Source organism: Hevea brasiliensis, chromosome 16, assembly GCF_030052815.1.
Source record: "Hevea brasiliensis isolate MT/VB/25A 57/8 chromosome 16, ASM3005281v1, whole genome shotgun sequence".
Lineage (NCBI taxonomy): Eukaryota > Viridiplantae > Streptophyta > Magnoliopsida > Malpighiales > Euphorbiaceae > Hevea > Hevea brasiliensis.
In genome coordinates, this window is record NC_079508.1 from 68,186,461 (window position 1) to 68,202,650 (window position 16,190).

Sequence of the window (16,190 nt, forward strand, 5' to 3'; positions counted from 1 at the left end):
AAAGCGCAAGTATCTCTAATTAAACTTAATTACTCTCGAAGTCAATTGCACATTGTTAAAGATGGTTTAGGTTAATAAAATTCTTACAAATTTTCAAATTAATGAATTAAGCTACATTATAAGAGTACATATGGTGCATGTATTAAGAATAAAATTGTTAGAATTATAACTCAATTCTAGTAGAATTTGGAAAGAGATCTTTTCTTATATAGAATATAACTTTCATTTTAATATTATTTTTAAATTGAGTGGAACTCTTTGTAATGCCCTGAAAAATTGTAAAATTTAAATAAATTATAAAATGATTATTTTAATGATATTTTATTTATTTTAAACATATTTTGTAAAATTATTTTAAAGTTTCAATTTTAAATTTAAATGATTAGTTTTAAAGTTTAACATTATATTAAATATTAAAATATTAGTATTATCATGCTTTTATTTATACTTAGATTTTTATTATTATTAATTTAAAAAAAATGCTATTTATAAATATTCATATATTTTGATATATATATATATATATATATATATATATATATATATATATATATATATATATATATATATATATATTATGTAATTGTATGAACATTTTAAATATAATTGCTAGTTTTGATTTAAGAGAATTTTATTCATATTTACATGTTAAAAATATTCTCATTAAAATTTTATTGTTCCAAAGTATTTTATCATAATCATAATTAATTGCAAAGCTATATTATTAATATTATTGAAAATTCTATATCAATTAAGCATGGTTTTAAGAGTTTGAATGTGAGTACATTATTGTTATCATTTATATCTAAACTCTATTATAAATTTTAAATATGTCTCTATTATAAATTTTAAATATGTTATTTAGTATTGAAACATAAATATTTTAATATATTGATTATTTTAGTTAAATGAAATAATTTAAATATTTAGAATCCCAATTAATTTATGCATAAACCCCAACTCTGGAATCACTTTTACCATAATTAGACTTTCATTTAAATTATCCATTGTTAATTTAGTTTAATTACGAACTAGAATTAGAATTTATTTGTTTGCCTTTTTACCCATTCCAATTAGATTAATCAATTTACCTTGCTCATTTACATTTACCATTTATTCATTAATCATTAGCCCAAATAATCGCTTCATTCATAGTTTAGTAATCAAACAGCAAATCCTCGTGGGAACAATACTTGATTCATCACTTTATTACTTGAGACGACCCGTATACTTGCGGATAAGTCACACCAAGTTTTTGGCGCCGTTGCCGGGGATTTGATTTTTGTTTGATATTGAACAATTGTTTGTTTGGTTAATTTGGACATTTTATTTTATTTTCTTTTTACCATTTTACTTTGAGAATTTGTTTATTTTGTTTTTCAGGTGCTTTATTTTATGAGAAGGACAAAAAGTGAAGAAATCAATCTATTCTTTGACCCAGAAATAGAAAAGACAGCAAAAGCTTTAAGAGCAGAATCTAAGAGGAGAAAAGCTGAAATTAAAGCTCAACAACAACAAGAAAGAGCACAAGAGCAAGAGGAATTACAAGAAGAAATGGCCAACAACAACAATAACAACCGCTCTGTGAAGGATCATGCCTATCCTAACATTGGAGATTTCATGCCAAGTATCACAAGACCAAGGGTAGAAGCTAATAATTTTGAACTGAAGCCTGCACTCTGTCAGATGGTGCAACAATCACAATTTAGAGGAAATCCGAGTGAAAGTCCACATGTGCATCTAGCACACTTTCTTGAGATTAGTGATATGTTGAAGATAAATGGAGTTTCTGATGATGCAATTCGACTCAGATTATTTCCTTTTTCTCTGAAGGACCGAGCTATAGAGTGGTTACATTCTTTGCCACCGGGTTCTATCACAACATGGGATGAACTTTCTCAAGCATTTTTAGCTCAATATTTTCCACCAAGCAAGACAACTAAGCTAAGAAATGAGCTAACTTCTTTCAAACCTAGAGATGATGAGAGCTTGTATGAAGCATGGGAGAGGTACAAGGATTTGCAAAGGAGATGTCCACATCATGGGATTCCTAAGTGGATGCTTATTCAACACTTTTACAATGGAGTTTCACCAGCCATTAGAAGTACAATTGATGCATCTTCTGGAGGTGATCTTATGGAGAAATCTGAAGAAGAAGATTTTTCTGCTCTTGATAAAATTGCTTATAACAACTACCAATGGAGTTGTGAGAGGAATGAAATCAAGAAACCAGCTGGTATGTTTGAGCTTGATGCCATGAATATGATAAATGCTAAGTTTGATGCTTTGACAAGGAAGATGGACAAGCTAAGCATGAAAGTAGATTCTTCAGCCGGAGGTCCTAGTAATTCAGTAGAAGTTGGGGCTGCAAATGTCAATTGTGCAGCAGATTTTTCTGCACTTAATCAAGATTTTTCAAGTGAGCAAGTGGATTACGTGGGGAACTACAATCAAAGACCAGGTGGTAACTCATTTTCTGTAACTTATGATCCAGCATGGAGAAACCACCCCAATTTCTCTTGGGGAGGTAGACAAGGGCAAAATCAGAATTTTCAGTAGAATAGAGGTCCTCCTCCTGGAATTTTTAAACCTCAAAATGCACATGCTCCACCTCTACCACAACAAGCACAACTAGACAAGACAGCTAGATTGGAATCTATGATTGAAACTCTACTTGTGAGCCACCAAAGTCAACAAGAAATGATTTCTCAATTAGCATCTAAAGTGGATCAAATGGCAACACACAACAAGATGTTAGAGAATCAAATAGCTCAACAAGCTAGCTCTTCAAGTAACAAAGCATTTGGGAAGCTCCCTAGCCAGCCAGAAAATTCAAGGGAGCATTGCAAGGCTATTACATTGAGGAGTGGAAGAATATTGGAGAATGGAGATAAAAAGATTGAAGAGAAAATTGAAGAAGAGAAAAACAGAGAAGGAGATAAACAAACTGAAGCTGAAGTTAGAATTGGAGCTGAGAAAGAAAATTCAGTGGAAGAAAAAGGAAGTAAGGAGAAGGAGAGCAAAGAAGAAGAACCAAAATATGTTGCACCTAAAGCCTACATGCCACCTTTACCATTTCCACAAAGGTTCCAGAAAGCAAAATTAGATAAACAATTTGGGAAGTTCTTGGAGGTATTGAAGTCTTTGCATGTGACTATTCCTTTCACTGATGCTTTAGCACAAATGCCTTCTTATGCTAAATTTTTGAAGGAGATTTTATATAACAAGAAGAAATTGGAGGAATTTGAGACTGTAGCTCTCACGGAAGAAAGCAGTGCTATTTTGCAAAATAAGCTTCCACCCAAACTGAAAGATCCTGGAAGTTTCTCCATACCATGTCACATTGGGGATATCAGTATAGATAAGGCTTTATGTGATCTTGGAGCCAGTGTTAGTCTGATGCCATTATCTATCTATGAGAAAGTGAAGATTGGAGAAATGAAGCCTACTACCATATCACTACAGTTAGCAGATAGGTCTATTAAATTTCCAATTGGGGTAGTTGAGAATGTTCCTCTGAAAGTTGGAAAATTTTTCATACCAGTGGATTTTGTGGTATTGGAGATGGAGGAGGATGTACACATTCCTATTATTCTTGGTAGACCTTTCCTTGCTACTGCTGGAGCTGTGATTGATGTAAAAAATGGGAGACTTACATTAGAAGTTGGGGAAGAGAAAGTTGAATTTAATTTGTTTCAAGCAATGAAAAAGAAAGATGATTCAAACTCATGCTTGAGAGTTGATGTGATAGATGAAGAGGTTAGAGAAGTGTTTAAAAAGCAACATCCTAAAGATCCCTTAGAAGCTTGTTTGGTTCAAAACATCAAAAAAGGGGATGAGATAGAAGAAGCTGCAGAATATGCTACAATTTTGGAAGGAAATCCACCTTTGCCTATGGCTGATATTGAAAAGATTAGGAACTTGAAGCAAGAAACAACTTCATCATCAAAGCTTGAGAAAAGTGAAGCACCTAAGGTAGAGTTGAAACCTCTTCCAACAAATCTCAGGTATGCTTTTCTAGGTCAAAAATCTACATATCCTGTGATTGTTAGTGCTAAATTGACTGATTGTGAGGTTGAAAAATTATTGAGAGTTCTTAGAAAGCATAGAAGGATAATTGGTTATACCATTGATGATATTAAAGGAATACATCCTTCTGTGTGCATGCATAGAATTTTGTTGGAAAATGATCATAAAGCCTCTCGAGAATCACAAAGGAGATTGAATCCAAATATGAAAGAGGTTGTGAAAAAGGAGATCTTGAAATTGCTTGATGCAGGTATCATTTACCCTGCTTCGACAAAGAATTGGGTAAGTCCATCATGTTGTACCTAAGAAAGGAGGCATCAAAGAGTGAAAATGAAAATGATGAACTAATACCTACAAGGATCAGAATGGATAGAGAATGTGTATAGACTATAGGAAATTGAATAATGCAACCAGAAAGGACCATTTTCCATTACCATTTATAGATCAAATGCTTGAGAGACTAGCTCATCATTCTTATTTTTGCTATTTGGATGGCTATTCAGGGTTCTTTCAGATCCCTATTCACCCAGATGATCAGGATAAAACTACCTTCACATGTCCTTATGGTACCTTTGCATATCGAAGGATGCCATTTGGACTATGTAATGCCCCTGCTACATTTCAAAGATGTATGATGTCCATATTTTCTGACATGATTGAGGATATTATGGAAGTGTTCATGGATGATTTTTCTGTATATGGTAAATCTTTTGATGAATGCTTATCTAACTTGTCTAAGGTTTTGCAGAGATGTGAAGAGTTCAATTTAGTTTTGAATTGGGAAAAGTGCCATTTTATGGTACAAGAAGGAATTGTTTTGGGACATCTTGTGTCAAACAGGGGTATTGAGGTGGATAAAGCAAAGGTAGAAATTATTGAGAAAATGCCACCCCCAACATCTGTGAAAGGAGTGAGGAGTTTCTTGGGGCATGCTGGATTTTACAGGAGATTCATCAAGGATTTCTCTAAAATTTCTAAACCTCTGACCAATTTATTGAGTAAAGATGTGGAATTCCATTTTGATACTAATTGTATGAATGCTTTTTGCAGGATAAAGGAAGCTTTGATATCTGCTCCTATTATGCAGCCACCCGATTGGTCACTACCTTTTGAGTTAATGTGCGATGCTAGTGATTATGCCATTGGGGCTGTTTTGGGACAAAGGAGAGATAAGAAGGTGTATGCGATATACTATGCAAGTAGGACATTAGATGATGCTCAAATAAATTACTCTACTACAGAGAAAGAGTTTTTGGCAGTGGTATTTGCAGTAGACAAATTCAGGTCCTATCTTGTGGGGTCAAAGGTAATAGTGTACACGGATCATGCAGCTATCAAGTATCTCCTTCAGAAAAAAGAGGCTAAACCTAGATTGATAAGGTGGGTGCTACTCCTTCAAGAGTTTGACTTGGAAATTAAAGACAAGAAAGGAGTAGAAAATGTGGTAGCAGATCATCTATCTAGATTGAGGCAAGAACAAGGAGAAAATTTGGGAAAAGAACCCCTAATAGATGATTATTTCCCCGATGAACAACTGTTAGTAATCACGAATGCAAAAATTCCTTGGTATGCAGATTTTGTGAACTATCTAGTGTGTGGAATCCTCCCACCTGACCTAACATGGCAGCAAAAGAAGAAATTTCTTTTTGATGTAAAGGATTATGATTGGGAAGAGCCATTTTTGTTCAAGAGATGTGGAGATGGGTGATTAGAAGATGTTTAGTGATGAGGAGATAGGGAATGTTATTAAAGATTGCCATTCTTCACTTTATGGGGTCATATGAGTGTGACAAAGATCAGAGAAAAGTTCTTCAAGCAGGGTTCTTCTGGCCACACATGTTTAAGGATGTGAGGAAGTTTGTAAATGCATGTGATAGGTGTCAAAGGATGGGTAATATCTCGAAGAGAGATGAAATGCCCCTCCAAAATATATTGGAAGTTGAACTATTTGATGTGTGGGGCATTGATTTCATGGGACCTTTTCCACCATCCTTTGGACACAAATACATTTTAGTTGGAGTAGATTATGTGAGTAAATGGGTTGAAGCTATACCATCTCCAACTAATGATGTTAGAGTTGTGATTAAATTCCTTAAAAAGTTTATTTTCACAAGATTTGGAACTCCACGTGCCATTATAAGTGATGGAGGTTCTCATTTTTGCAACCATCAATTTGAAAGATTATTACAAAAATATGGAGTGAAGCATAAGGTTGCAACACCCTACCATCCACAAACTAGTGGTCAAGTGGAGATCTCAAATAGAGAGCTGAAAAGAATTCTTGAAAAAACAGTGAATAGTTCAAGGAAAGATTGGTCACTAAAGTTAGATGATGCTCTTTGGGCCTATAGAAATGACTTTTAAAACTCCTATTGGCACCACCCCATTTAGATTGGTTTATGGGAAAGCTTGTCATTTACCTCTGGAGTTAGAGCATAGAGCATATTGGGCTATAAGGACACTGAATTTTGACTTGAAAACTGTAGGAGAAAAAAGAATGTTGCAACTAAATGAACTTGAGGAGCTTATATTGGATGCTTATGAAAATGCCAAGCTTTATAAGGAAAGAACTAAGAGATGGCATGATAAGCATATTAGGAGGAAAGAATTTCAGGAAGGGGATGTTGTTCTTCTATATAACTCTAGATTAAGGTTATTTCCCGGAAAATTAAAGTCAAGATGGTCAGGGCCCTACACTGTTATAAAAGTATATCCTTATGGAGCTGTTGAGATAGGCAATGAAACCTCAGGAACTTTCAAAGTTAATGGGCAGAGATTAAAGCATTATATTATTGGAGAACCCACACAAAAGGTTGTAGAGGTTTCATGGCTTGGTTCTCCAATCAGGGATACTTAGGTGATTTGGAGTGGAAGGTCAAGCTTAAGACCTTAAACAAGCGCTTCTTGGGAGGCAACCCAAGCGTATCCTTTTATAGTTTATTAATTTTCCATTTCATTTCATTTTCAGTTTTCACCCTCATTAAACTCAAAAGTGACATTTGTTTATCTTTTGTAGGTCATTTATGAAGATGGGGCAAATTAACACTTGTAGCAAAAACAAAGAATTGTAAGAGAGCAAGTATAAAGGAAAATACTGCACTTTATGCAGTACCTGTGAACAGTAACACCTTTAAACTTGTGCTAAATTACTGATATTGCAATCTACTTGATAGCACATGTTTAATTTTGTGTCTTGTGTAAATTCTGTGAAAATGCAACTTGAATGAGGATCAATTTTGATATTTAGGATTGATGTGAGCTTTATTGAAGTGCAAAAATAGTGTTTGTTAAGTTTTACCTTTTAGTGTATATATAATTTTGTAGTCTGATAGGAATTTACATGTTTTTGTTTGATTTGCTGCTAGTTTTTATAGTCTGCAGATTTTTGTTACTGTTCATGCTACTGTTCATGCTGCTTAAAAAGTCAATTTCTATGTCTTTTCTGTAATTTTTGAATGTTTGGAACTTGTCTCAAATGCTGCTGAAAATGTGCTTTTGGTATAAGTTTAGAAAGGAGACCATTTCATTAAGTGTGCAAAAAGGTAGTCACAATTGGTGCCTCAATTAAAAAAAATGCTTGCATAAGCTAAATGAACATATATAGTGTTTGATGAGTTCTACGAGATGATGAGCTTAAATCCCTAGATTTTATGGAGTTTGTGTGTATATGGTAATTGCTGAGGGTCATGACAGCATTCCATAGCATTTGGACTGCTTTTGGTAAGTAAAATTAAAATTTTTCCCAAAACCTGCTAAAACTTGCTAATGATGTTGCTTGTCAAGCAGAGTCTTAAGCAAATTCTGCTGAACCTTATGCTTAACCCCAAGCATGACCCATATTACCACATGCCTGCCCCACATTTTAAAATACCCAAAATTTTTGCCATTTTTATAAGAGCCTCGCCCTCACTCCCGATAAACCTCGTCGACTCCTTTCCCACGCCATTTTTTCCAGCAAATCTTTACGGGAAGCCGAAAGGTTTCTTTCTTTTCATTAAAATGGTAAGAACTAAAATGTGGTCTTCCCACAAACCCAAACTCAGTAGATTTCGACATTCTGTCAAATCGAAAATGGGTATTCCATCCTCATTGCCCACAAACCCTAACCCCAGCCCCAGTCCGCCGCTCCCTCAGTCACCGCCACCACAAATGCCGCCATTACCTCAATCGCCACCACCTCAATCACCACCACTACCCCCAAGCCAAATACCACCTCTCATTCCGCCGACTCCCCTCTCGCCGCAAACCGAACCGCAAAATGAAACACCAATTCTCGACACCCATTCCCCAGAACCAGTGCCTGAGCCTGCGCCTACTCAAACGAAAACCAAAGGCAAAACAAAAAGGGCTGCCGGTAGACCCAAGGAAACCCCTGTCGGAAAACGGAAACGAGTACACTCTATTCCTTTCGACCTAAATTCTCCACCTCAGCCGTCCTCTGAACTGGGCCAAAGAAAAGGACTGTGTCTTCCTCGCAAACTCCAGCACCAGTGGCCCAAACACCAGTACCTCAGTCTCCCTTACACTCTCCAGCACCTGCGTCATCTGCCGATAATATAGAGGAGGTAATTTCTCCATTACCTTGGGCTTTTAGGGATATGGATATGAAAAATCTCTATGAGAAATTAGTTTCTAAACCTATTTTGGCAAATAAGTATATGGATGAGCAGATTTTGAAAGAATTAGGCATCTATGACTCTGTATTTGCCTATTTGGATGTCATTAATGGGTGATTTTGCTAAGATTAGGGAACCAGTGTTCAAGGATTTGACCTTGGAATTTTTGAGTTCCTTAAGGCTGAATTTCAAACCAACAGTGCCTGAACATAAAGATGTGATATATTTTCGATGTGCTGGAATTGATAGGGAGTTAGACATGGATGCTATGAATGCAATTTTTGGTTTTCAGGGTTCGGGGTATAAAAATATTGAGTGGCAGCAAACTGTTTATGACCGTGTTCAATTCTGGAAGGATATTGCACCTTTTGGGGGTTATTATAGACAGAGGACTGCAAAAGCCTCTAGGATAGTTGATCATGTGTTGAAATACCTCCATAGGTTCATTTCTTACACTCGCTTTAGGAAGGGGACACAAGAATAAGATTGTGGGTCTTTGGTGACTTGTTTCTCTTGTGGTGCATGAAGGAGAGAAAACAAGTAAGCACAGCCCATTTCATAGCTACTCATTGGCACCAAATTGTCACAAAGCATACTAAAGGTAGTATAGTTTTTGGGGGGTATATAACTGCTATAGCAAACTCATTTAGCTTTGATGCTAGCCTATATAAATTGCTGTAGTTTCTGGGGAATCATATATAGATAGCACAATGTTGCTGCATATGGATGTTTGTGAGAAAATAGGCCATACCTATACTCTGTTATAGCAGCATCCTGATACCACTGGTACTACAGACCCCACTACCTTTGCACCAGCAGAACCACAACCAACCACTACCCCACAGTTTTCAGCAGACATTTTGTCCCTCTTAAGATCCTTGGAATCCAGAATAGCAAGTTTCACTGTCCAACCATCTGTTCCCTCACCTGACACCACAGAAATTCTTGCTACCTTGAAGAGCTTAAAAATCAAAATTGAAACCATGGGTCAGCAGCAAGTTAACCAAAAGAAGATGCTAGAAAAGAAACTTAAAAAGAGATTTTTATCTCTTAAAAAGAAACAGAAGCAACATCAACTTCAAATGTTGGAGCTTAACAACAAACTGGCCCAATCCTACAACAATTTATATCATTGGGGCCAAGCCATGTTTCAAGAAATGAAAGACCTCACAGAAAATTTGGAAACTGCTTCTGAAGCTTCGGATCACAATGAACCTACTGCAGAACTCAGGCGGACACGATGCGACAACAAAGCCTTGTGATGAGAGCTTGAACAGTAGCAGCAATTTAGTATTAGTTTTAGTGCAGTTGCAATAGCAGTAACAGTACTAGTTTTATTTTGTAATCTATTTATTTTAATCTTCAAACTTTTATTTTATTTTCTGCTATGGACATAGTTATTCTGTGAATGCTTTTTGGTTTAATCCTTTATTTAACTGTTAGATCTTATTTCTTTACACTTTTTCATCTTCTTGCACATTATTTTTGCACTTTATCTTTTTCTTCAATCCTAATTTTGTTGACATTGATGAGTTGCACAATTTTCTTTGAGCCGCATTTGTTTCACATCATTTGGAGGTAACAGCTTACCCTTTTACTATTTATGCCTATGGTATGTTGCCAATGCTTATGCTTTTGCTTTACCCTACGCAACAGGTTAAGCAACATCTTAAGCAGTGTAAATTCATACATTTGGGATACTTTTTCACATTTTTCTCTCTAAAGCTTCATTGTTAATATCATTTTGAGCTAATTTTGGAATTCTTGAGCTTATATTGATTTAATCCCCAATTGTATAAATTTCAATAATTGAGTAATTCACACAATTTTGCCCATCTTTGCATTCATTTTAAACATTGAGGACAATGTTTCATTTGAGTTTGGGGGTGAGGGAAAAATTTTTGCAAAATTTTTAAAATTTTCTTTAAAATTTTCATTCATTCATTCATTCATTTATTGCATTTCATTCATCCATATATAGATAATTCATACACTTATACATAAACCACACACGTCTATACTCATACACATACATTTGCATATAGTTTTCATATAGATTACACTTAGTTTTAATTTGATTTGTGCATTCATTTTAGGATCATGCATATCATAAAAAATAATTTTTTTTTACCTTGTCCTTAGAGGATTTAGAATTGCTTTGAAGAGCAATTGAGCTTACTTTTAGAAGGGTTTGATGGATTGAAAGTTCTAGATAGGTGCAAAGTTATTAGATTCTTGCTTTAGTTTATATCTTCTTAGCCAAGGGCCACCCAATCAATTGCATTGACTTTGAGTGCTTAGAGAAAACTCTAGGGTGAGAAGTAGCTAATTGATGTCTCACCAATCCTAGAACAATCTTTCTAAACCTTTCAAGGCGAAATCATAGCATGCACTTGAAAAAGAAATGATCTAGGCATTCTTTGAATTTTAAACCCATATTTTAGCCTTAGCCAACCTCACTTCAAAATTTCCTTTGAAACCAATTTGAGCCTACATTTATCCCTATTATTTCTTTGGAACCCACATTAATGCCTAGCCATAACCCAAACACTTACTACCCTCCATGAGAATAATTCTTTGAATGATAGATACACTTAAAAAATAATAATAATAATTAGTTGGGAGAAGTGATTCAAAAAAAAAAAAAAAAAAGCTAGCAAATTCAATTATGGTATGTAAAGTAATTCACCACCCAAGTACACAAAGAAATGAGTTTGGGGGTGAATTGAAAGGGACAATTATAATTCAAAGTCAAAGTTATTTGTAGTCCCTCTAAAAGCTTCAAAATTATATGCTAGCATTGGTGAATAGTTGTAAAGTTCCTTCTCCCAATTGATTAAAAAAAAAAAAAATTTGTGTGTCTTGATCTTTTAATAATTTGATTATTCTCATATTTTGTTACCTTTATCCCTTTCTTGTTAGCCACATTATCACCCCTTGGCCCCATTACAACCGTTGAAAGTCCTTTTGATCTTTTGATAGTGTTTTGCTACATTAGTGGAGATTGGAATAGGAGAATTGCCTATGGGATTGTGATATCATTAATCCATTCATTTACTTCCATCATTATTTGAGACACTTTAGTTTATGGATTACCCTATAGTCTACTTAGGCATGATTATTCTTTGTGATTGATTGGTTTGGGTTTGATGATATGGATAATTGACCCAAGGCTAAGCGGTGATAACATTGGTAAGGATTGAATTCTTTGCACCTTGAAAGTGGGTATATGGTGTGTTGGTGGCTAAAGGTAAGCTTGAGAGTTTTGATAAGTAATTTTCATAAATTTAAGGTAAGGTACCCCAAATTGCATTAATTGTTTTAATTTGCTTGAGGACAAGCAAAGGTTTGAGTTTGGGAGAATTTGTTACACTCATTTCATATAGGCATTTTAGGGTAGTTTTGCATCTATTTTACCCTTATATTTTAGTATATTTTATGTTTTTAGCTTTATTTTATATTAGTTGTTAACTTTAAATACTTTATATTTGATTTTTGTAATTTTGTTGTTTTTGATAGGATTTTGTGGCAAATCGAGGATCAATGAGTGCATTAGGAAGTGATTTGAAGAAATTTGGAATTCTTTAAGCATGGAAGAAAGTTGAAGAAATCAAGCTTTGAAAGAGCAGATTAGCCGAAATTTGCTTGAGACTTTGCTTAAGATCCTGCTTAGGGTAAAGCGGCAGAGCTTAAGGTGCAGCACAAGTCAAGCATGAGCAGAAAAGTCTATTTTACTCTAAATCTGCCGAGATTTGCTGAGGGTCTGCTTAACCTTAAGCAGACAGTGCGACCAGAAGCTGAAATTTGCTAAGAAGCTGCTTAGGGTTAAGCCGAACCCTAAGCAGATTGCCCAGAATGTGAATAGTGCTGCTGACTTGGATAATTTTACACCTCATTTTCTATCCACTCCTTGGCTCTTATTTACTTTTAGGGCAACTTTTAGGGACCATATAAATTCATCATTTCCTTATTTTTGCCATAAGAGGAAAAAGAGGAAAGACAAAAAGGAAAGAAAATTTAATAGAGAGAGAGAGGAGACGCCATTCCCTCTTGGGGAGGAGCTGCTGCACCAGTTTTGGAGCTCCAGAAACCAGAGATTTTGGTTCTTCACCTGGGTTTTTCTATCTCAGTCCTCTTATCATGTTTTTCTTTACTTTTCCATCAATATTTCTTGTAAATACCATCATGAGTGAGTAAACTCTTTAGATTTCAGAGTTGGAAAATATGTTTTAGATTAATTTGTGGATTTGGACTGGGTATTTCCTTATTTTACATAAATATGAGTTTTGATTCCTTCCTTGTGTGCTTGATTTACTTGCCTAATGTTGGTACCCATTGGGTATTGTGTTAATCTTTGATTGAAGGACCGAAAGGTGAAAGTCATTGATAGATAATCAAGGATTGGAACTTAAAATCACCTAGATTTAGAAATAAACTAGGATTTTAAGAGGAATTAATTATTGGTTACAAAACTTAATGGGTTTTAAAGTAATCAAATAACATACGAAAGTAGGTTTGGTTATTTTAGAACACACTTTGGTTTGCTTGAAAAAGATATCAAAGAAATTTAGAATCAATTTCCTTCAAACTCTATTTTTCCCTAAAATTGGAATGCTCAAGACAAATCCCAATTAATTTATGCATAAACCCCAACTCTGGAATCACTTTTACCATAATTAGACTTTCATTTAAATTACCCATTGTTAATTTAGTTTAATTACGAACTAGAATTAGAATTTATTTGTTTGCCCTTTTACCCATTCCAATTAGATTAATCAATTTACCTTGCTCATTTACATTTACCATTTATTTATTGATCATTAGCCCAAATAATCGCTTCATTCATAGTTTAGTAATCAAACAGCAAATCCTCGTGGGAACGATACTTGATTCATCACTTTATTACTTGAGACGACCCGTATACTTGCGGATAAGTCACACCACCTGTTAGGCCTTGAGTTTGGTCTTAGTTATGGGTTTGGGAATAGTAAAACTTACTACTGGCCTCGGGGGCTTTATGCCAGCCTAAGTCTTAGTACCGATCCAGCCCAGAGATCGGGTCATGACACTTCTAATCAGATTAGGGTTGAGGAAATTAACATTATAAATAAAAAAATGGTGAAAAATGTTATTTGGCTTTAACTATGGAGAGTGATTTCCCCCCCTAGAGAGTGGCTTTGCCCATGTGGAGAGAGGCTTTGCCCATGTGGAGAGAAGCTTTGCCAATTGCTGTGAATTTGGCTTTGCCAATTGCTGTGGATTTGGCGCTGCCATTGATGAGGAGCTCTTGCCCATTGTAGTGGAAAGAAGCTTTGGCCTAAGGTAAAGAAAGGACATAGAATTCAAGAGAGAAGAATTCTTATCCATTGGTGAGAAGGCTCTTGAGAAGAATTCTTATCCATTGGTGAGACGGCTCTTGCCTATGTAGTTGAAGATACCCTTTATGGTGTAGTAGTTAAAATAGTAAATATATTGGGTTATGTTTAGAGAAGACTGAGAGGGACTAACTAATATATTTACTATAAGCAATTATGTAGTGTGGGTAAATTTTTGGTGCAATTGGGTTGATGGGTAGCATAGTTTAAATTTGTAATTAGTGATTTATTATTTATTGATAGTGAAAGATAGCATACTCGTGGATGTAGCTCTATGTTGAGAGAGTGAATCACGTAAATATTGTTATTTTATATGTTTACTTTATTTTTTTTGTAGTTTATACGCTTTCATAGTGCATAACAAATTGGTATCAGAGCATGGGGATGACTTGGTGAGTTTGGTTGAAGATGAAACTGCTGCGACATGTAAAAAGTCACACATGCAACAATGGTGATGGTGGAGAGTTGAAATTAAGGTAAAGCTCTTGATGTAAAATCAAGAAAGTTGATAAGGTGAAGATTTTATGAAGAAAGAAGCAAATTACACCCAAGATGAAGATTGAAAAATGGAGATTTAAAGGATTCAAGCTAAAGTATGGAGATTTGATGATTTAATGACACCCAAAGAATTCGAGGTATGTAATGGTTGATGGATTTTAAGTGAAGGTGGAGATTGTTAGATAGATTTTAAGTGAAAGTGGAGATTGTTATAATTATAACTCAAAATCCAAGTGGGATTTGCAGAAAGACTTTTTCAACTCTTATTTTAGTGTTCTTCATAAATTGAGTGAGACTCCTAATTAAATGAGGATTGAGAGAATTAATACTATAAATAGAAAAATAGTGAAAATGTTATTTAACTTTGCCTATGGAGAGTGGCTTTCACCCATAGGGAGTGGCGTTGCCCATAAAGAAAGAAGCTTTACCAATTGCTGTGGATTTAGTTTTGCCCATTAATGAGGGGCTATTGCCCATTATAGTGGAAAGAGGCTTTGACCTAAGGTAAAAAAATGACATAAAATTCAAGAGAGATAAATTCTTATCCATTGGTGGAAGGGCTCTTGCCCATAGTTGAAGACACCATATGTAGTATAATAGTTAAAATAGTAAATATATCAAATTATGTATAGAGGAGACTAAAAGGAACTAACTAATGTATTTACTATGAGTAATTATTTAGTGTGGATTATCTTGGATATAATTGGGCTAATGGGTACTATGGTTTAAACTTGTAATTAATGATAACGGAAGATGGCATGTCCATGGTTATAGCCCTATGTTGAGAGGGTGAACCACGTAAATATTATTATTTTGTGTGTTTGTTTTATTTCTTTATAGATTACACGCTTTCGTAGTGCACAACAAAAATATTATATTATAACGTGTGTTAAATGATGAATTTTTCTTGTATAGATCCGATTTATTATAGACATAAGATACACTATATATGGTGAAACTCACTTATTAAATGTACGAGTCTCTTATACTTTTAAAAAAAGTAAAAAAAAAAATTATTATTGAATTTGATTAAAATCGAACGGATTATGTAATCCGATTTTGTTCTCCTAAACCTTAAACTGTAATGGTTGATTTCGACTTTAATGTACCGATGATCAAGTCTAATTTTAAGTATGCCAATTAATATATTTATATTTAAGATTATAAAATTAATTAATTTTTTTCTTAAAAAACAAATAGATAAAGATAAAAAAAGGGTAAATGAAACCTGAATTTTTCTATCTTTCGGCTCTTGTATTTGTATACATAAAGTCTCTCTCTATAAACTAATTTTAAAAGAGAAATTTGTAATTTTCCTTTATGTGTGGTTGAGAGAGTAAAGAGAAAATGCGTAATTTGGTTTCTTAACATGTGAATCCTACAGCCTTTTTTTTTGTTTTTTTTTTTCTTCTTTTATCTCTCGCTCCTCTTTCCACCCTTTCTTTTTGTCTAACTCTTTCCAACCTTTCCAATCGGTCTTTGAATATTTCTTAAAATATTTGTGGAAGCCGACGGCTTAAGGCCCAAAAATACATTGGTGGAACTAATGAGATTTTCTATAAAGCCTACTTTCAATTAATTAAAGTCAGTCTCTAACCTCCTAGAGAGAAATTTCTCTCATGTTTCAGTAATTTTTTCTTTATTTATTCTCAATTTAATTGAGTTTTTGATT

General features: G+C 34.4%; 1 protein-coding gene and 1 non-coding gene across 2 annotated transcripts; one reads left to right on the plus strand and one right to left on the minus strand.

Moving 5' to 3' along the window:
* Window positions 1–1,941: 1,941 nt before the first annotated feature.
* LOC131175043 (small nucleolar RNA R71) lies at window positions 1,942–2,048 on the minus strand. Its single transcript, XR_009145202.1, has one exon. It is a non-coding gene; the product is annotated as a small nucleolar RNA R71 (small nucleolar RNA).
* Window positions 2,049–8,100: 6,052 nt separating this feature from the next.
* Window positions 8,101–13,971, plus strand: LOC131174705 (alpha carbonic anhydrase 8-like). Its single transcript, XM_058138482.1, has 3 exons — window positions 8,101–8,421; window positions 8,938–9,019; window positions 13,814–13,971. The coding sequence occupies exons 1-3, from the start codon at window positions 8,101–8,103 to the stop codon at window positions 13,969–13,971; spliced, it is 561 nt and encodes a 186-aa protein (XP_057994465.1).
* Window positions 13,972–16,190: the final 2,219 nt, after the last annotated feature.

Excerpts from the sequence above, each read along its gene's own strand:
- LOC131174705 (XM_058138482.1), top strand. The coding sequence starts at position 8,101 with ATGGGTATTCCATCCTCATTGCCCACAAACCCTAACCCCAGCCCCAGT. Across the intron at positions 8,422-8,937 it reads CTGTCGGAAAACGGAAACGA|GGTTCGGGGTATAAAAATAT; the intron begins GTACACTCTATT and ends TTTGGTTTTCAG. Across the intron at positions 9,020-13,813 it reads GGATATTGCACCTTTTGGGG|AGAGTGGCTTTGCCCATGTG; the intron begins GTTATTATAGAC and ends TTCCCCCCCTAG.